A 21,798-nucleotide genomic window follows, 5' to 3' on the forward strand; every position below is an offset into this window, starting at 1 on the left:
GAGTAGCAGGAGAGAGAGTGGCTGTCCGTCTGTCCATCCGTCTGCCTGTGTTTCTCCCAGTTGCTGGGCTTTCAGGGACTAAGCCACTGAGGACCGCTCAGCCCCGGAAACTCCAACAGAGCTCAGTTAGCTGATGAACAGGAAACAAGAGGAACCAAATCTTTCAGCAGAAGCTCTCAGTCTCCGCTGATGCAGCAAGGCTGTGCAGATGGCAAAGGTCATAAAGCTCACAAATTGCCAACCATAATATTTGGGCCAAGCCTGGCTTCCAAAATCAGGCAACTTAAGTTAGCTCCATGGATCCGAAATATCTGCTGTGGCCAGTTTACCTGTAGCCCTTAAACAGGGCTAAATTGAATATTGAGAATTCTGAGACACAAAAGACAGAAAGAATCCTTTCTTGCCATCCATTTATTTCCTCTCTAAAGTTAAACAAGTAAGAAGCTGAATCAGAGTCACTTCAAGCAGAGAAGTCTTCCTGCCATGGTGACAACACGGATGGACCTGGGGGACATTATGCTAAGTGAAAGAAGTCAGTCACGCAAGGACAAGTACTGCACAGTTCCATTTATATGAGGCATGTAAAACAGTCAAAGGTATAGAAGTCCACGAATGGTGGTCACCAGGGGGTGGGGGAGGGGACGTGGGAGCTGTTGGTCCATGGGTAGGAAGGCACAGTTACTCAAGGGCAAGTTCCAGAGACCTGCTCTACCACACAGTGCCTACAGTTGACACTAAGGGGCGGTGCATTTAATAAGTTAAGAGGGTAGAGCTCCTGTTGAGTGTTCTTCCTGCACCCAGAAACAACAGAATAAAATAAATCCAAAGAAACAAAAACACAAAGGCTCTACCTAAAACCAAAGGGTCACAAGGGAACTTTTGGAGGGGATGGATATGTCTACTACCTGGCCTGTGGTGACAGTAACAAGAGCGTATATATAGGTTCAAACTCAAATTATACATGTTAATTATATGCAGTTTCTTCTATACCAACCAGACCTCAATAAAGCTGGAAAAACAAACAAATCAGAGAAGGCCGTGGTCTGTGAGTAGTTGCTAACTGTAATCCTGGTACTTCCTGTTCCACCTGGAAGCCAATAAAGCTTCTAAGGTGGGGTATTCCTTATGGTTTTCAAAGTCAGGAGAGGAATACTGGCTGTCAAAATCAGGAAAGGGAAAGCATCGATAATTCAACGGGTACTAAATGAGGGAAAGTGTCAGATGTACAGGCAGGAAACTGGAAAACATAATTTTCTTTGGGACCAATTAACGTAAGAGCTACTTTGCATATGCCCAATCAGAAAGGTGTCCATGTTGTCAGAAGAAGTGGATTTTTTTTCCTAATGAAAGTTAACATGACACTGGTATTAATGAAACACATTCCGAAATACTTCACAGGAAAAAGGGAAAAAAAACCCACCTTAAATACAAATAATATCACAAGGCAAGACTTGGGGATATAAATATTCATGACATATTCCACATGTTTAGTTAGGCTCTTATTCTTGACTTTTTTTTCCCCCTGGTTTATTTTTCTAGTAGGAAAGATGCCAAATATTATGAGCTTCTACTGGAGAATTTTGGACCACAGTTTGACCTAACATCACCTTGTTTCATTTGGCAAGCACTATTGTCAAAAATGACACGTGCTGATGAATTAATCATTCATGAAAAGAGGAAGAGGAAGAAACACAGGAAAAAACTTGAAAAGTGATGTGTCTATAAGCTCTCCTGGCACCTCATCTGGGTCCCAACGTGTTGAAAGCAGCAGAGCGGAGAGATGGGAGATCCCAGAGACCCGATTACCATAATTCTTAGACTAATGCCTTACGAGAAGGAAGGGCCTCGTTACATGCCCTGTCCATTTTGTATCTGGGCTTGTGGATCGATGACACACTAGCGTAAAGATCGTCAACCAAGAGGAATGTCTACCACATAAACCATGTCTCAGAACCATACAGAAGGGTAGCTCTACGATAGAAGTGACATGGTAACACCAATATTATAACCAAACCAAACAAAAACCAAACAACATTTCCTAAGAGATGTGCTCGCAATTAATTAATACAGCACACTTTTATAGATCAAACCCATATGACAAAATGCCCCCGGTAGAGATGCCTGTCATGTTAACATGTCACAGGGGCTAGCTTTTAGTTTGGATTATTTGAGAGATTTTCCTAAGGAGGAACTTACTGTATTTTCAATCTTCTACAAAATATTTGCTTGTATTTCGTCACATGTACTATGTCTCCCCGTCAAAGTAGTTTGCTAGTTCAGGACACAAGTAACAAAGCCGATGGTTCATTTTTCTATTTTTCACCTATAGGAGCCATAGACAGTGATAATATGTCACTTTAAGCTGGAAAAAAAAAAATCAAACATCCTTCACAGTCAAGAGTTGATCCTATAGAGTGACTGGTATAAATTATTTCCTGCAATAGTTATTTAAGACGAAAACAGTCCTCTGTTTCTAAACATGTCATCATCAAAATTGGCTTTGATTCCAGAAAGGTTAATAAAATGTTTTTTCTTTTCTAAGCTTGAATTACTTAGAAAGGGATCCCTTGTTCTATTAACATTGCCAAGTTCCCACGTAGGCCAGTCTACACAATGATTAAATAAGCTATTTCTCTACAGTATCGAATCTACATCAATCTAACGTTCATTCTGAGTAAATAATGGCAAAACCTGAGGATGGAAAACAGTTTTTAAACTGTGGGCTTTTTAGATGTTGTCTTTACTCAACATGCTGCTGAGGAACCATGACATCTGGGCACACTGACCTTTAGCAGAGCAACAGTAAGGCCAGTTAGGACCAAATAAAATTGCCGCAATCACTCAAATAATAGCATTCCTTTTAGAGCTCAATGAAAAAAAAAAAACCCAAACAAAACAAAACCCTGTTTAAGAATGAATTCTACCTTAATTGCATTTAATCAACAAATGGGCAAACATGCTAAGCGGTAATACAAACAACCCAAGGATAGGCTTACACCCTCGCCAAGTTAATAACGTTCTCTGGAATGAATGTCAAAGGAGGAAGCTCACTTATAACTAAACACGTATGATGCTTGAGAAATTGTATCGTGAAAGGAACTAAAGAAAAGTTTTATTTTTGCAAGTGTATGATTGGCCCCCTACCAACGTGGAGGCCAACCAAAACACAATTGGTGATACAATTCTAATTAGCGTGTCTGAATTCTGTTTGGATAGAATTCTTGTGTGTGGTTCACAGGCTGAAAGATACCACATGCAAAATGCATAATGTTCTAAGATTTCTTATGATCCATCATGCCTCATTAATGTAAAAGCTAAGCTGGAGTGGAGACCCAGATGGGAAGAGCCAGCTCTTCTCTACCCTAAGTAGTCTGAAGGCAGGACCAGCACACAGGTTTTGGGATGCAGGCTAAGTGAGTCACAGGCTCAAGAGAATCCAGAAAACAAGTATAAGATTGAGCCAGTTGTGGAAATGATAAGTGGTCCGTGAATAAAAATGCTGTGATTTCTTTTTCAACTCCATACGCATCCCGCCACAAAGTACTCTCTCAACTGCTCCCCGTTCTTGGTGGGGAAAATAAAGCCGAGACCAAGCTGACTGAACGAGGGGAACAGATTTGTCCCAGCAGGGAGTGAGCTATTGACCAAGTCTCTCTCTCACTGCAAATCAAATAACTTCGCTTTCTTAGGTGAAGGGTACAAACACTTCTGCCGCTTTGGCTCACTCTTGAATCCGTTATCATTTTATGGAAATCTTCAAGTGTCTTTGCAAAGATTTAGCTATAAAAATCTTATTATAGTGGTATCTCTAATAGTAAAAAAATAACCTATAACCCAAACACCCAACAATAGGAACAGATTAATCATTGTGTTTTCATAGAACAGAATACCAGCAAGCTTTTAAAAACATTTTATGTTACAATTTGACATAGAAACTAAACTTGTATAACCATTTTAACTTCACATACGGTGAATAATCTAACCCACTTCCAATAAAAAGTATTTTAACTGACAGACATCTAGGTTTAAATACCAATTGCTAACAGTGATGAACTCTGGTTGGTGGGATTGTGAATTCTGATCTCTTTCTTCTTGCTTATCTGAAATTTCTATTTTTTTTTTTTTACTATGAGAAACCTAAATCACTCTTAAAGTTGGAAAAATAAACCCAAAAAGATTTTTAGAAACATTTGTTGTGCCCGGTCTGCTTTGTTCTCTTTGCTGTATTCCTATGGCATCGTGGTAGGTTCACACATGTTTATCTTTGAATCTATCCTGAAAGACAGAAGTAGGAAATAAATGATGTCTTCTGAAACCCTTCATATGCACACCCGCCCTGCTGTGGGGTCTTGCTCCCCCTCCATCTCCTGTCCAGAGACATAGAGCCATAAATCACGTCTGCTAATATGGCGGCACTGGGGACAATGAGCATCACCTGTGTTTGCAGGGGACTGTGGCAGGTCCACCACCAGCTTCCTCACAAGGGGAAGCCTGATGATTCTTTCATGACTCTTTTCCTGGGGATACATGTTAACATTTTACATTTCTGAATGTTCTCAAGGGGCCAAAGACCCGCTCCATCCCAAGTCCATGCCTACAAAATTGATCTCCATTTTGACAAAGCAAAAGAATGTCCCAAAAAAAAAAAAAAAAAAAAAAAAAAAAAAGGAAAAATGAGAAAACATGAAAAATGGTGGCTCCAAGGACACAGGGAAGAAGAACGGAGAACTCCTTCTTGAACATATAAAAAATGGCTCACACATTTCCTGCGTCACTTCTTGGAGAAAGCCAAACCCTACCAGACTTTATGCTAAATAGGTTTATATAAATTCTTCAGTTAGGAAAACATGTTAAAGGTGAAAACTTCATATAAAACTCGAGTACTGACAGTAAGAAACACAGGACTATAAATTAGCTGCCACAGCCGACTACGTGATTGAAGAGCAGAAGCCCTGGTACTGTTTGTATCTAGGATAAGTCGATGATGCCTCCATTACTACTAGGTGAAGTCATGGGTGAGACCATGAAATTCTTCTGAGGCTTTAATTTCCTTTTTATAAAAACAAAGACGATACTTACCAAGGTTCAACAAATTAAGAGAGTGCAATTTTTGATTCCATATAATAGTTTACTTACATGGTTCAGGGTCTTTTTTTTTCTCAGAGAGAGAGGTGGGGGCAGCGGGGAGGGGGGAATCCTAAGTAGGCTCCATGCTGTTAGCACAGAGCCTGATGTGGGGTGCAAACTCACTAACTGTGAGACCATGACCTGAGCCGAAATCAGGAGTCGGGACGCTCAACTGACTGTGCCCTCCCCAGGTGCCCCGATGTGGTGTGGTTTCTTACAGGTCCCTTAAACACAGGATAGTGCCTGTTCTGTTACCCAAAGGCTCTGGCAGCTGTGAGGTGCGTGGTACCCTCACCTGAGACAGTAAGCTCGGAAAGCCAGTGGAGGAGCCCAGAAGTGAGAAGACGCACAGACCAGGGGATCGTGATGAATTCAGCCTGCACACTTTGAATTTCAGGTATATATGAAGAACGTCAGTGTGAAGGGGTCTCAGATGTGGGTGGGGCTACAGGTCCTGGCTCAAAACTGGGGTCATGCCGGACATGCTGACAGATGGGGGAAGTCACCCACTCCCAACCCCAGACACTCACTAGAATCAATGTGGGGGAGGGGGTGGCTCATAGGATCCCTAGAGCTCTGATGTAACTGTTCTGGGTAGGGCCTGGGAAGTCTTTTTTTTTTTTTCTTTCCCCAAAGATTTCATTCAAATGAAGGGCACTTTCATTCAAACTTTTCTTCATTCAGCAAACATTTCTAAATGGATGAATTCTTTTATTCATTTGGGGTTATTTTTTTTTAACGTTTTACTTATTTTTGAGAGAGAGAGTGCGAGAACACAGGCAGGGGAGGGGCAGAGAGAGAGGGAGACACAGCTTCCTTCACTAGGTATGCGTTTGAGGTGCATCCATATTGCAGCATGTGTATCTAGTGCTTTCTCCCCTTTATATGTGCAAATAATCCTCCCCTGTATGGATACACTACCGTTTGTGTACCCATTCACCCATCGGCGGACATCTGGCTTGTTTCTACCTTTCAGCTACTGCAAATAGCGCTGCTGTGAACATAAGCCTACACGTATCTGATTACCTATTTTTAATTCTTGGGGTTACATACAAAGCAGTGGAATTGCTGGGTGAGGGGATAATCCTGTATTTAAATTTTTGAAGACAAAAAACTGTGTAAGTTCTAGATGATTTGGGGTAAACTTGGCGTTGGAAATCACGATTGTAGAGGGTGAACGGAGCCCTGAAAGTAAATGGAACGCACCCGGGAGAGGATGGGGAGGGGACTCTGGAGAGGCCAAGGCAAAACCTTGGGAACAGAACACTTCAAAGGCGGCTGAAGAGACCCCATAAGGAAGACATACAGGTGGGAGGGAAAAGAGGAGTCAGAGAAACAGAGGAGACTCCGGCTGGGCGAGCCAGTGGCATCAGCTGCTTGAGGAGGGCTCAGGAAAGAACCTGAGAGTCATTGTGTACGGCAAGAGACAGGTCACTGGAGTTGGGGATTCACTTGCAAGGAGTTGAGGGCTACATACAACGTAGAGGAGAAGAGAGGGGAGTACTGGTGGGCAGTCTTAGTCACTATTTGCTCTTAACAGGCAAAGACCATGGCCTCCTGCCATTATTCTCCACAACATACAACGCAGATATCAAGGCTTCAACAAAAAACGTTTTAGACCAACCCGTTTTTACCTCGACAAACAACGTGGCAGTGTCCCTGGCAGATACAACAGTAAACCTCAGTGGATTTCTGACCTGTACCTGGTTTGCTGACCATCTTACGACCTTTTGAGGATTTTAACTATGTGGAAAATATTTGGGTATAATAAGGTATAATTGGCGAAATTGTGTGAGTCTAATGTCAGCAAAATAGCTAACAAATTCTTACATTATTTCCTCTATTTTCTGCCTCAAATATTGTTTTAGCTTAAAGGTATTATCAGTTTCTAGAAAACATTCACCAGTCTCGGACTTGATGCTGACAGGACATGGGGCTTCACGATTTCACAGAGGTTATTTTCCAAAAGAAATTATTTCTATTATTGGAGAAAAGGGTAACTTTGACAACGATTGCATTTTAAAGATGAAAAGTGAGAATTAAGGTCAACCTTACGTTTGAAGTCACATTAGATTTAATTTAGCTTTAACTTCTCTGTGAATAGTAAGCAACATCTGAAGTACACGGGTGCCTTTTTTTTTTTTAAGTATGTGTTGATTTTTTTTTAATCTTGAGTGTGAAACCGGCCAAGAAATGTCTCCCAGAGCGGCAGAGTAGTACACTACCCTAGATTCCTTTTTTTCAACTAGTGCTTCTATTCTGTGGACAGTAACAGTATTTAATTTGAAATTTCCTCTTTCTGTGCCCACACCAGTTTGAACTCCTTCCTGTGGAGTCTCTGAGTGTACAGCTTTCTGTGAGCCCTCTGAAAGCAGCCAGAGAGAGAAGGGGGAAAGATGTTTTTCTTTAGTATCAAGCACCTGGCAAGCAGAGAGCGTGTTCCTATAGAGCCTGGAAGGCATTCCTGCTCTCCCCTGAGAATCCAAACGGACTCGTTTTGACTTCCCTTTGAAAAGCCATGAAGCCAGAGCATGTTTGCTTTGATTTGGTTTACCAGACTGCTCCATGTTGTTTCTTGTTGCTTGTTTCTGTTCAACAGCAAGTCGGGGTGACGGCCCCATGACCCACTCGCAGTTGGCAAGGGAGAGGGGACTTCATCACCGTGACTTGAGGCTCCGGGTGGGATGGGAACAACCTCTAGTGCTGAGGACCTCACAGAAATCAGGTACCTCGCTCAGCAGCTTGGCAACACAGACGCCAAGAGGAAATTACGAGAAAAGAACATTTCACCACCACTCCTTCTCCGCTTCTTGCTATTTGCACGTCCCTGAGCGACACTGCCCAAATGGAACCCAGGAAGAAAACATGGTATCAGCTGCTTAAAAAAGACAGGATAGAGGGGGCGCCCAGGTGGCTCAGTTGGTTGGGCGTCAGATTCCGGCTTAGGTCATGATTTCACGGTTCCTGAGTTCAAGCCCCACATTGGGTTTGCTGCTGTCGGCACAAAGCCGACAGATCCTCTGTTCCCCTTGCTATACCCCTCTCCTGCCTGTGCTTTCTCAAAAACGAATAAAACATTAAAAAAAAAAAAAGACAGGATAGAGGCACCTGAGTGGCTCAATGAGTTAAGCCTCTAACTCTTGATTTCAGGCTCAGGTCATGATCTCACAGTCATAAGGTCAAGCCTGCATCGGGCGCCCCCTGGGTACGTAGCCCGCTGGATTCTCTTTCCCTCATCCTCTGCCCCTCCCCTGCCTGCTCACGCCCACAAACCTACACGTGTTCTCTCATAAACAAACAAATAAATAAAGCAGGACACCAAAACACAGGGTGAAAAAATAAACAGATAAACTGGACTTCATCAAAACTGAAATCTTTTGGGGCGCCTGGGTGGCTCATTCGATTAAGCGTCCAACTTTGGGTCAGGTCATGATCTCATGGTTTGTGGGTTCGAGCCCCATGTCGGGCTCTGTGCTACCAGCTCAGAGCCTGGAGCCTGCTTCAGATTCTATGTCTCCCTCTATCTCTGACCCTCCCCTGCTCCATGCTGTCTCTCTCTCAGAAATAAATGAAAACATTAAAACATTTTTTTAAATTAAAAAAAAAATGAAATCTTTTGTGCTGCCAACAATACCTTCCAGAAAATGAAAACACAACCAACAGGAGAAAATACCTGTAATTCCAATTTCTGATAAGATAGTTGTATACGGTGTACATAAAGCACCCTTACAATTCATTAATAAAAAGACAATCCAATTTAAAAATGGACTTGAACAGACACTTCTCCAAAGAATGTATACCAACGGCCAACACGCACACACAAGGTTGCCCAGCATTATTAACCGTCAGGGAAATGCAAAGTGAAACTATGAGAGACCACTTTACACTCTCTAGGCTAAACAACGCAAAAGACACATATTAACAAGTGGATGGATGTGGGCAATCTGGCACATTCACAAACTGCTGGTAAGAATATAAAAGTGTGTAGCCACTTTGGAAACGAGCCTGATGGCTCGTCGAGAGATTCAACACAGACGTACCAGCTGACCCAGCATTTCTGCTCTGTGGTATGTGCTCAGGGCAAGTGACAACAGATGTCCATACAAAAGTTATACATGAATCTGCACAGCAACACTACTCATAATGATTGAAAAGTACAAACAATCCAAATGCTAATCAACATGGATGACTAACAGTGGTATATTCATGCAATGGAATATTATTCAGCTATGAAAAGGGATGATGCACTGATATATTCTACAACGTGGCCGAACCTTGAAAATGTTAGGTTAAGTGCAAGAAATCAGAAAAAGACCACATCTCACGTAATCATATTCATACGAAATGTCCCAAACAGGCAAATCTGTATAGATGAGAAAGCAGATTCGTGGTTGTTTAGTACTGAGGGAGGTTGGGGGCAGGTGAAGAGGATGGGGACTGACTAATAAGAGAAAAAAGGGTTTCCTCTGGGGGTGATTAAAAACAGTCTGACATTGGTTGTGGGGACGGTTACAAAACATGAGTATACCAAAAGACACTGAACTATATACTTTAAAGGTGAATTGTATAAGATGTAAACTGTATCTCAATAAAATTGTTTAAAAAGAGAGAGAGAGAAAGGGAGACCATCATAAAACTAGGAAGCCTGGCCATTCACGTCCAGATGCTCTAGTCATTCCTCACTATTCTGGGTCCCTCTTCCTGCGCCAGGTTAAGTCTGGACGCTTACAGGGAACACGGAGTTCTTATTCATTGTTGTAAACACAGCTGAATTTGTTCCTCACCCTGGGGTCCTTGAACATCCTACAGCCACAGCACAACAGCTACATTCTTTTCCTCCACCAAGGGTCCACCGGCCTCCACCCAGCTCTCCTTGGCCTTTGATGGCATTTTCCAAATTACGAAAAGGGTTGAAGAGAGAAGGATAAAATGATAGAGAACTATCATCATCTGAAGACAGTCCAGGGTTCTGAGTATGTATATTCATGGGAAAATGGCAACCAATTTTTTTGTCTCATGTAAGAATCACCAGGAGAGAGGAACAAGGTTGAGAGACAAGGGAGAGACTTTCCTGTAGCTTTCCCCCAGAGTTGCTGGCCGTCCCAAACAGGCAGTGTTATGAGAGGTGTGGTGGAGGACGCACTAGGGCCTTCTGGTAAGGTGGGCACAGCAAGAGCATCTTGTCACTGGGACAGCCATCATTCTAAACGGATGATGCTCGAACCCATAAGAGGCGTTCTTGAAGGATCAACACACTGAGGAATTTAAAAGCATCCTGATCATTGATTTCTGAGAAAATACCCAAGGAAACAATGTATAAAAAATGTGTAACCAAAAAATATAAGAGCAAGCACAAATGAGATTATTAATCCAATGATATGGATGGTGCACTGAACCATGTACCAGGTACTGCCCAAGTACGGTATTTTCAAAGATGGAAAGCTCTCCTTGCAGCCCTCAAGTTGTGTGCTGCACAATCAAGGTGGTGCTGCTCATCTTTCCAGTATTTTCTTTATAATCCCGACCCTCCAATCTCTATCAGAATTGAACCTCTCACAGCCAGTAGCCAACCGAATGTAGCAATGCCCACCCTCAAAAACCTTCCCAGATTTCATTAAAAACAGCAACAACAATGTCCTTCACCTGAATACTAATACAGCACTGTATATTAACTAACTGGAATGAAAATGAAAACTTAAGGCAACAATAACAACAATAAAGTCATCTGGTTAGATACTAACACAAAAGTTGGTACAGCGTGGACCCGACTGAAGCTCCTTACTGACTGAAAAGAAATACTACTGTGTATCAGAAAAGAGGCATCAAAATCCCTCAAGTCTTGGAAATTGAGCTCAGACATCCAGAACCCAGGAACCAAGTACCCAGGGCCCTTCTCACCCCCCACACCTGCTCGTGGCAGACTCATTCCAGTGACTCTCCCAGGGCAAATAAGACCGCAGGCCCTGGTCCTTCTTTCATCTTCTCGGAAGACAATAAACAAAACTGTAAAAACCACTAATTACCTTCCCTGAAATCTGCAAATAGTCATTTAAATTAGTATTTTTCTTTTGCTTTTTTAAATCAAGTTTTTATTTATTGAGAGAGAGAGAGAGAGAGAGAGAGAGAATCTCAAGCAGACTCCACACCATCAACACAGAGCCCAACTCAGGCTCAAACCCACCAACTACGAGGTCATGACCTGAGTGGAAATCAAGAGTTGGATGCTTAACTGCCTGAGCCATCCAGGTACCTCTATGTTGCTTGTTTTTTAAAATGAAACCTTACCCCCAGAATTTCCACGCCTTGGTTTTGTTTTTTTAATAAAAGCACGGGTTACAGTCACACTGGAATGTGAACCAGGCACAGCCTGCGTCTGCCTACCTGCAGCATATGACCGCCTTACACGAAAGCGCCAAATCCAGGAAGCTTCTCCTGACTTCAAAGGAGAGCGCGTACTTCAGGGTGTGGCCATCGATGATGAGGGCCACATCGTTCTCCTTGCCCAACAGATTCCCGAGGTCAGTGCAGTGCTGCGTGATGGCAGCCCGTGTTGCCTGGAACGAGAGTGGGAGGGGGGTTATGTGCTTCATACTTCAAATTGTAGGTGTTTAGTTTATCAAAAACAGAGCTTACGAAAAATATCAAAAGTTACTTAAAGTGGAAACATACCCATTCTAATGTAATACATATAGAGTTTGATTTGGTGTGTGTGTGTGTATTGTGTGCGTGTGCACACACAATTCACTCAACTGCCTGCTAGGTCTGTTTTATGGATGGGCATATCCCCTTTAACGATATTACATTTGATATTTACAATAACCTGCCTTAGTGATAGTCTAGAACTAGATGACCCAGAGCATCCAAATTCTTCTCCATCGGAATTGGAATTCCTAAGGCTCTGAGGACTGTTTTTCGCCCCACTCCTTTATACTACATATGTATTTTTCTTGGTGCCTCTAGAACAGGAAACTCCATATAAACAAATGCGTGGTGTTTTTTCCCCCAAAAGATAAAGGTGCTAAAACTTAAATGCCAACCATTTTTCAGTCTGCACAAGATAATCTTTAAAGCCTCCAAAAGGTATTAGGAGATATAAAATCAACACAAAAGACTAATTTCTATGCTCTGCTGAGATCTTCAGATTAAACCATTTCTCCCCACGGGTCATCGGAAGAAAAAGAAAACAGATCATTTTTTCCTGTTCCAGAAAATATCTAGTCAAATTAGACATTTTAAAATAGCCTGTTTTAAGACACTAGTACTGGTCTAAATAAGTGTCTTGCTGTGGTGTCTCTTCTCAGACGGAATTAAAGCACAGAATCATTCTTTGGATTAAAAAAAAAAAAAGTATGTCTTACTTCCCAGTTAATTTATAACTACAAATAGGGTATCTGGTTCAAATAGAAGAATAAAATTTCTGGCTCATAAAAAATACAATTTAAATTAACCAGGAAAACACAAAATTCTGCTGAAATTATTCTCTGGATGCCTCTCCTTTGGCTATTAAGCTACATTTACATATAATTTATCCACATAACATAAATTACCGTCTAAAAGAAATACGTCAAATGGACAGGAATCTTTCTACCACTAGTTAAACTAAGGATCCGCTACCATCACAAAGTGAAAAACAGATTCTATTGTCTTACTGCTCAGTTTCCATTCTCGACAAGAGACTTAGACAACACTTACCAGAAAGATGTATTTGAGGTACAACTATGGCCTTAGAGCCCCGTTCTGGGGTCAGATGGCCCGGGGGCTTGTTCCAGCCCTCCACATACTACCTCTGTGACATTGGGCAGGTTACTTATCCTCTTTAAACAACAATTCTCTGGTGTAAAATAGAGCTAAGAATACTTACCTCACTGCCCTTTTGTTATAAACAAATGAGCTAATCTGTGCAACCTGCCTAATGGGCTTGGCAGACAGGAAGCACTCACTGAGGCCCATTCTTCCTCTGGTTACTACTCTACATCTAGGGAAATACACAGTTGTGCCACTTCGGGCAGTGAGTAAGCACCATCACCGACGACGCCTTCCTGGTCAGTGTAGTAACTAACATAAGCATAATTGATGGAACAGCGTCCTAAGAAGCCAAGTTGACTTTTTGTAAAAATAAAGGAAACTCTGTATTTTTTTAAACTCTTAATTAGTTGCATAAGTCTGCATCTCCAATGCGACCTCTACCTTTACCTGATCTGTGCAAACAGCCTGCCCTTGAGAATCTGGTGGAAAGAAGAAAATCCCACCCACTCAGGGAAACCCCAGTGTGGCAGCCTGAGGTGCTCACGGGAAACTCAGACAAGTCTGGGCAATCCTGGAGAGGGTGCTGGCCAGGGGGGTCAATGCGTGGGGGGCAGAATCCCCCCCCCACCCCCGGGAACTATCTTCCTAAGAGGGATGAGGCAAGACATGCAGAACTGGTCGGCGGACAACGTGCCAATACTGTCATGGAGGTGCAGGCTAGCCCAGCGTACCTGACCCTCGCTGCCACGCCAGCCCCACGGACTTACTGAGGAAAAGGCTGGAGAGTACAAATCCCTGAGATGAGGAGACCCCTGCCTGTGGCTTTGTTTTGAAGGGGGCACAGTACGGATCAAGATACGCAGCCGTAGTTAGACGATGGAGGGCACTTCCTCCACGTGGGGTTATTTCCGTCCTGCTCAGGAAGACAGACTGGACTCTCCTTCCTCGGCCTGAGGGTTGGCAGCTGACCGCCTGCGGGCGTGGGAGGCTCCGGGGCGTGCGCGCTGGGAGTGTGAATGGCAGAGCTATGGGTAACGAGGAAACATGCCCCTGACACGCAGTCTTCCCCTCGCCCCCACGGCAAATGACGGAGTTCTAGGGAAGGACCCAAAGGGGTTCTCAAGTTGAACCACAAAGACTGCCATGGCCTGAATGTTTGTACTCCCCACATGCATATGTTGTACTTGGAGGTGGGGCCTTAGGGAGGTAATTAGGTCCTGAGGGGGAAGCACTCACAATGAGGTCGGCGCCCCTCCTCCTCGAAGGGGCTAGAGAGCTTTCCTTCTCTCCTTTTCTCTCTCCCTGCCCCACCCCGCTCTCCACGCTCCAGCCTCGGGAAGACACAGCTTGAAGGCAGCCAGTCCACCAACCAGGAGGAGAGCCCTTGTCAGACAATGGATCTGCCGACACCTTGATCTTAGACTTCAGAACAAGTGCCCTCCTTAATACCCATCACTGATTTAACCCGGCCCCCTGGCCCCCTCCGCTCCAGTAACCCCCAGTTTGTTCTCTCTGATTAAGAGCCTGTTTTCTGGTTGATCCTTCTTATCCCTTTAAATTTTTTTTATAGTTGATCTATTTTTGAGGCAGAGACAGAGGATGAGTGGGGGAGGGGCAGAGAGACAGACACACACTCTGAAACAGGTTCCAGGCTCTGAGCTGTCAGCACAGAGCCCGACATGGGGCTCGAACCCACAAACCATGAGATCATGACCTGAGCCGAAGTAGGATGCTTAACCGACTGCGCCACCCAGGCGCCCCTGACCCTTCTTCTTCCTTTTGCCCGCCATGTCCTCGGCTCCTGACCTCTGCTCCTACCCAAATCGTACTGTTGTCTCACTTCATCTGCACGTAATCACACCTTTGCCTTTGAGATCAAAAACCTTCTCTCCCACGAAAACCTCTCCAGATCCATCCACCCAACTCCACCCTCGGCCTGTCTCCAGCCTCCGCTTTGGTTTTAGTTCCTTGGCTTCCAATGCCCACTCAGCAACAATCTTTGATCAAACCCAGACTGGTGGGGTTGACTGCACATGTGTGGCAGAATATAGGTCCCTTCTGTGCAGTCCTCAAGCAAGCCAATCGAAGGTATTACTATCACAAACAGTTCCTTATTCTCAAATGGACTATGATTCAAAAGTCTATTTGTAAGTCAGTTATTGGGCACTTAGAATCTATTTTCCCAAAGGAACGATGTTACAAATTGTGGTTGGATCCCAGGGCCTGTTAATGCCTATTTAGCCTAGTCGCTAAAATTTATACTGCAGTCTCTTATTTTAATAAAAAACCAATTACTGCAAGTTACAATGGACTTAGCTGTTATGAGGGGCACAGGGAGTTGGGACTGGGAGTTTCATTCCCAGAAAGACACGGAACATTCCAAAAACCCTTCACGAGAATTTGCCTTTTAGGCATGAATATTAAACAATCTATTTCCAGTGTTTTGTACATGTTCTACAATTTTATTTTCCCTTATAATTAAAAACGTGCACGGTTTATAGCCCCAAGGGAGCGAGTGCAGCTACAGGCTGTTCTGGTGGCCACACCCAACGCTGCCCTCTCCCTTGCCTGCACTGTACTGGGCGCCCCGCATTTCTTACCAGTAAGCTCTGCACTTGCCTTCCCGTTTCCAGTTTTTTTTTTTTTTTTTTAAATAAAATTATATCAACATCACAGCCAGTGCCACCCTTGATCTCAGGAAATGGTTGTCTGCTCCCAGATCGGAGGTTCATCTGAAGTACAGCTGAAGTTCGATCTGCTCAACTTATGCGCAGATGGGGATCTGAAAGGTGGCCCTACTGTTTATCATTCTGGGTTTAATAAGCCAGGGAAGAGGAGGATTTCTAGAACCTGGATGCATTTCTACCGATCTGCAGATAACAGAAATCTTTCCTCAAAATGAAACTGTTCCAGCCACGTTGAAATCTGTCGAGGCAGGTAACCCTCTCCCCCACTCCCCCCCGAGCTTGGCAAGTGTCATGAGGAATTTCTTCATCGCTGAGGTGGCGGCAGCTGCCCCAGACCCCACTTTGATGTTCTGCAAATTCCAGCGGGCTCGGAGCTGACGATGCTGAAAGCCAGGATGGCTCAAGTTTCATGAGCCGCCATCCAGCCAAATCACACTATGCCTTCGAGAACAAACTCCCTTCTCCCGAATTAACCTTGGGCTAATGAGTAACTAACGGTAAGGCTCAGCCCCTAGACCGCGGGTTCAAAAGGGTTTTGCTGTGTTTCCACTCCAGCCATCTATGTTCCCTGTTCCTTGCCAGCGGTCAGGCGCACCTTCTCTCGCCTACCATTCTTCCACCCGTTCCCATCGTCCAGCCTCTCGGAGCAGCCGCAGCAGCATGCTCCTCACTCTTGCCACTTCTTTTTTAATTATCATTTTCACTTCCAATATTATCACACTTGTCTCCTGACAGCATTAGCACCCGCACTGCTTTTGCATTTATAAATCCCAAGGGACGTGAAAGTTTCTAAAACTTGAGACAAAGCACAAACCCAGCAAACCCATGGGAGGTAAAGAAAGAAAGTCAAGGCTAGAAACAAGATAGTTACTCATGGCCCCTGCTGGCAGCTGTTGGTGCCAGGAGGGCTGATACCTTTTTGTTCTGGATGTTGCGTCATTCTGATCTATGAAGGGCTCTCAACTTGAGGTTCATTAGAAAGTAAGAGGAATCTGTTAACTGTGTAATGTTTCAAGGATTTCCTAGAATTCTGATAATTTCAAGGAAGCTACGATGCTGTCTCACGGAGACTAAGCAAACTTTTTTTTTTTTAATTAATGTTTATTTTTGAGAGGGAGAGAGACAGCGTGAGCAGAGGAGGGTCAGAGAGAGAGAGGGAGATACAGAATCCGAAGACAGGCTCCAGGCTCTGAGCTGTCGGCACAGAGCCCGACGTGGGGCTGGAACCCACAAACCGGGAGATCATGACCTGAGCTAAAGTCAGACGCTTAACCGACTGAGCCACCCAGGCACCCCTGAGCAAATATTCCCAAGAGATCATTTGGCCTCTTGCCCCCAAGTACCCAGGTGCCTGTCTGGTGCCTTTAGGTCACCTTTTATTGTCACCTCCATCAGGCATTTCTCTACACTGGCCATGTCCACGGCCCACAAAATGTTCCATTTCTGTGTTTTTTTAAAAAAATTATCTTCTCAGAGTAAACGAAACCAATTTACTGAATTCCCAGTAACAAAGAAGTCTCTACAGAAGTTTTGGTTAATCAGCTTCACGGAGCTATAATTAACAAAGCTGAGCCATTTTAAGTGTACAATTCAATGAGTTTTGGCAAAGGTGTGCAGTCATGTGACTTCATCCATAACCACGACACGGAACATTTCTGTCACCCCAAAAACGTTCCCTCCTGCCATTCTCCCATCCACCACCCCAACCCAGCCCCTGGCCATCATCAATCCACTGTCATTGTAGTTTTGCCTTTCTGCGAATGCCATATAAATAGAATCAGAGTTTATAGTCTTTTCTGTCTGGTCTATTCAGTGAGTCAAAGGCTTTGAGATCCATCCAGTGTTTCTGCACCTATCAATTCCTGTTTCTGAGTGGCATTCCACTGTATGAACATACCACGATGGGTTCAACTCGCTCGCCCATTATTACACGTCTGGGCTGTTTCCAGTTTTAGGAGCTCACGAATAATTCTACTATAAACATCTGTGTGAGTCTTGGTGCGGACACATGTCCCATTTCTGCTGGGTAGAAACAGAAGATCGGAACTACTCTGTCATGCCTCCTACACAGACACGCAGGGCAAGGGTTCCTCTAACTTTACAGATGCTGGGAGGTTGTTTCTGATGTAAAACAACATGGCTGCGCCCTCTGAGTTCTTCCCAGACCCGTGTGCACAGCCGAGCCGCCCTGTCCCTGGCCCCCCAGCACCATCGGTGTTTTCCATTTCAGTCCTTCTCACGGGTGTGCCGTGTCAGATTTAGGGATTTTCATCTGCACTTCCCAAATGACTAACGGCGATGACTATTTTCTAATGCTTAATGAATTAAATGAATCCTCTTTGGGTGATGGTGGGGAATCTTAAGACACACAAGTAAGCAGAGTGGGATGATTCATGAAGTACACGGGCCATTCTCATGCCGGGCGCTAACCGCTGTATACACAGACAAGCCCTCACACCTCTAGACATTCCACGTTTTCGTGGAAAGGCATCCCAGGCAGCGNCTCCCATCCACACCCCAACCCAGCCCCTGGCCATCATCAATCCACTGTCATTGTAGTTTTGCCTTTCTGCGAATGCCATATAAATAGAATCAGAGTTTATAGTCTTTTCTGTCTGGTCTATTCAGTGAGTCAAAGGCTTTGAGATCCATCCAGTGTTTCTGCACCTATCAATTCCTGTTTCTGAGTGGCATTCCACTGTATGAACATACCACGATGGGTTCAACTCGCTCGCCCATTATTACACGTCTGGGCTGTTTCCAGTTTTAGGAGCTCACGAATAATTCTACTATAAACATCTGTGTGAGTCTTGGTGCGGACACATGTCCCATTTCTGCTGGGTAGAAACAGAAGATCGGAACTACTCTGTCATGCCTCCTACACAGACACGCAGGGCAAGGGTTCCTCTAACTTTACAGATGCTGGGAGGTTGTTTCTGATGTAAAACAACATGGCTGCGCCCTCTGAGTTCTTCCCAGACCCGTGTGCACAGCCGAGCCGCCCTGTCCCTGGCCCCCCAGCACCATCGGTGTTTTCCATTTCAGTCCTTCTCACGGGTGTGCCGTGTCAGATTTAGGGATTTTCATCTGCACTTCCCAAATGACTAACGGCGATGACTATTTTCTAATGCTTAATGAATTAAATGAATCCTCTTTGGGTGATGGTGGGGAATCTTAAGACACACAAGTAAGCAGAGTGGGATGATTCATGAAGTACACGGGCCATTCTCATGCCGGGCGCTAACCGCTGTATACACAGACAAGCCCTCACACCTCTAGACATTCCACGTTTTCGTGGAAAGGCATCCCAGGCAGCGTGAGAAGGGAGATTCAGGAGGTGGGGAATATGGAAGAAAGCTAGCAGCAGCTAAATAAATAGCAATTATTTAAAAGGGGGGCATTTACCGTCATTTATTGTCCGCTTATTTTTAGCCTTCAGGGCCTAGGAAAAGTCTGAAAACTGCAATCACTGCTATTTATTGAAAGGCCATTTGACTGACAGTTGTGATTGAGCTCAAGTCATTCAGGCTAAATAATTCCCTGAAAACATGTACTTCCATTATCACAACGGATATTAAATAGCAAACCTAATAGGCTTACTTTATTCAAAAAACTATTTTGATTTTAGTACTAGGAATCGTCATACACGGTAAACAAATATATTCTTTTTAAATTTTTTTTAATATTTTATTTATTTCTGAGAGAGAAAGAGAGAGACAGCATGAGCAGGGGAAGGTCAGAGAGAGAAGGAGATACAGAATCAGAAGCAGGCTCCAGGCTCTGAGCTGTCAGCACAGAACCCAATGCGGGGCTCAAACCCACGAACTGTGAGATCGTGACCTGAGCCGAAGTCAGACGCTTAACTGACTGAGCCACCCAGGCACCCCTAAACAAATATGTTCTTGAATGGCTATCATAAGATCTGAAAAATAACTTATATGCTCTATAAAGCATCTCTATTTGAATCTTGACTGTGATTTTTTTTTTTTTTTGCAATTTTTTAAAACATGGAGTTCTTCTTAAAGAGCCCTTTCCTACAGGAAAACGATTTCAAACTGTGACCCTCCTGCAAGAAGGCGGCAGAATCGGCATTTGCCAGGGATCACTCAGCTGTGTAGAAAATGACCCTCCACAATTCCATGGACAACTGCCTGTCACACATTTGTCCAGACTGGACCTCAGGGAGTCACTGTCTACTTCAGAGACACAGTGAATCACTGCCACGATTAATATCACACTAACCAAGAATAAGTTTACTAGGAACGTAAACACTTTAACCTAATTTCCTGACCTCTGGGGATTTACATTTCTAACCTTCGACATATCACTAGCCACCGCCTTATCTCTAAAATCTGCTCAGCTCCTGGAGTCATTCTAAAGTACCCAGACCAAGCACAATGGTGATCACGTTTAAGAATTTAAAAAGAAATTACTGCAGAAAATCATCTCTAGACATTTAAGATTTCTGAAGTGTTTTAAATGAGCTATGTGATTATGTCACAAAAACTTTAGCCAGGGAAGACAGAGGCCATCTTACACAGAAAGATAAAGTACCAACTGCAAACCGAAGATGTACATTTGCCTCCAAATGACAAACGGCAGCATCTGTTACGTCAGCCTAGAAAGCAGGGCACAGGGAGTGCAAACTCATTTCAATTTCTAAACGATATCTGTGCCTTACAATACAACCAATTTCTTAAGAACATACGCTTTTTTTTTTTTTTAACAACCCTTACAGACGCCGTGCAAGGAAAGGAACGTAATCGTCTTAGTTAATTTCCTGTCCTTCAGGTCTTAAAGTTTTACCTTTAGTATTTCAATAGTACACTACGCTCACGACTCAAGTCTTCTGAGCTCTTAGAGGAAGGACAATGCGCCCGGGCTGTGTTTAACTCATGCAAACAGCACATGAGAGTAAAAAAATAAATAAAATAGAAATAAAAAATTAAAAAATTCTGAAAGAGAAAGTGAAGGCAGATCATTAAAAAAAAACAAAAAACATCCCAAGTCCGCGTGTGGCAGCTGCGGTCTGTGAGAGGCAGGGGACAGGGAAGGCTGGAGCCACGCGATGAAATGGTGATCTCAGCTCACCACTAGGACCTACCGAAGCAAAAAGACGACCCACAAACCGCTGAGCCCGGCCACCCCCCCAGCTCCCAGGCTGCGGCTGAGCCCCCTCGGGCAGGTTCCAGAAAGCACCTGCCGGTGGAACCTCTTCAGTCTTCCTCGCATCAGCAGGAGCTGGGAGGACGCAGAGCTACGTGAGCGGGAAGAAGAGCTGTGTGCAAACCCTCGGCTGTGTCAGGGACGTGTTTCATGCTCGTGTGCAACACTGTCAGCGCATTTAAAACTGGGAATACTTGCTAGAAGAGAGTTGCCAGTTGGTAAAATCAGTGGCACGTTTTCTTATATACAGAATTTTTTAAATAAAACCAAGTGAATAAGCCAAAAGTGAAGGCGAAGTCCCCTTTGCCCTGGGGCCTGCCACACTGATGTCTGACCAGGAGGGACGCTCAGCGCACGCGCGCGGCCAGGCTTCCCCGGTTTTGCAGAATCCGTAACAAAGCAGGGTGGGGGAGGGTAGGCTGGGAGTCAGGCTGGAAAAGTCCTCACCACTCTCCTGTCTACACACACTGATGAGGATGCAAAGCCGTGGAGAAAGAAGTTTACATTGAAACACACAGGGAAAAAAAATCCTATTACTCTTTAGCCCTTAAGAGCTTACTGTGCACTCAGGTTTGTAGGGGAGGAGGGGCCCAGGGCAAAGGACGGAGAAGCCCGGACAGTGGCCGCACGACAGCCGAGACCCTCGCAGGGGCCGAGCAGGCCCGTGAGGCTGGGGGACCACGGGGCAGGCTGGGGGGGGGGCGGGGGGGGGNGCAATCGGACGTCCAGAGGCAAAGCAAAGGCTCCCACATACAAAACCACCGCACTCAGATGCCGGTGTGTGGAAGCTCACCCGCCGACAGTAGAGATAACGGCCTGGGGTAGGGAACAGACCCGCAAGGAGCCTTCCGACGAGGAGCGTCTAACCTCTGACTGGGCAACAGACAAAACCAGGAAACGCACCTCAGGAGGAGGAGACATGGCGTCTGGCGGATGGTCAGAGGCCGGACGGAGGTGGGGACGTAGTAGACGCCTGGCCGGCTGAGAGAGGCCCGTGGCGGGGAACCGGATAAAGCAGGACCCGGGGAGGGCGGGGGGCTGTGACGGGGGNTTGGTTCAAGAGCGACCTACC

At 44.6% G+C, this 21,798-nt stretch overlaps 1 protein-coding gene across 1 annotated transcript in view; it reads right to left on the bottom strand.

Moving 5' to 3' along the window:
* ATP8A2 (ATPase phospholipid transporting 8A2) overlaps positions 1–21,798 on the bottom strand; it is a 468,564-nt gene that overhangs the window by 300,793 nt on the left and 145,973 nt on the right. The window contains exon 24 of the mRNA XM_077745423.1: positions 11,509–11,681. Within this exon, the coding sequence (XP_077601549.1) occupies positions 11,509–11,681 (173 nt within the window). The remainder of the gene's footprint in view (positions 1–11,508; positions 11,682–21,798) is intronic.

The sequence above is a fragment of the Crocuta crocuta genome, unplaced genomic scaffold (assembly GCF_008692635.1).
Source record: "Crocuta crocuta isolate KB4526 unplaced genomic scaffold, BGI_CrCroc_1.0 scaffold258, whole genome shotgun sequence".
NCBI classification, from domain to species: Eukaryota; Metazoa; Chordata; class Mammalia; order Carnivora; family Hyaenidae; genus Crocuta; species Crocuta crocuta.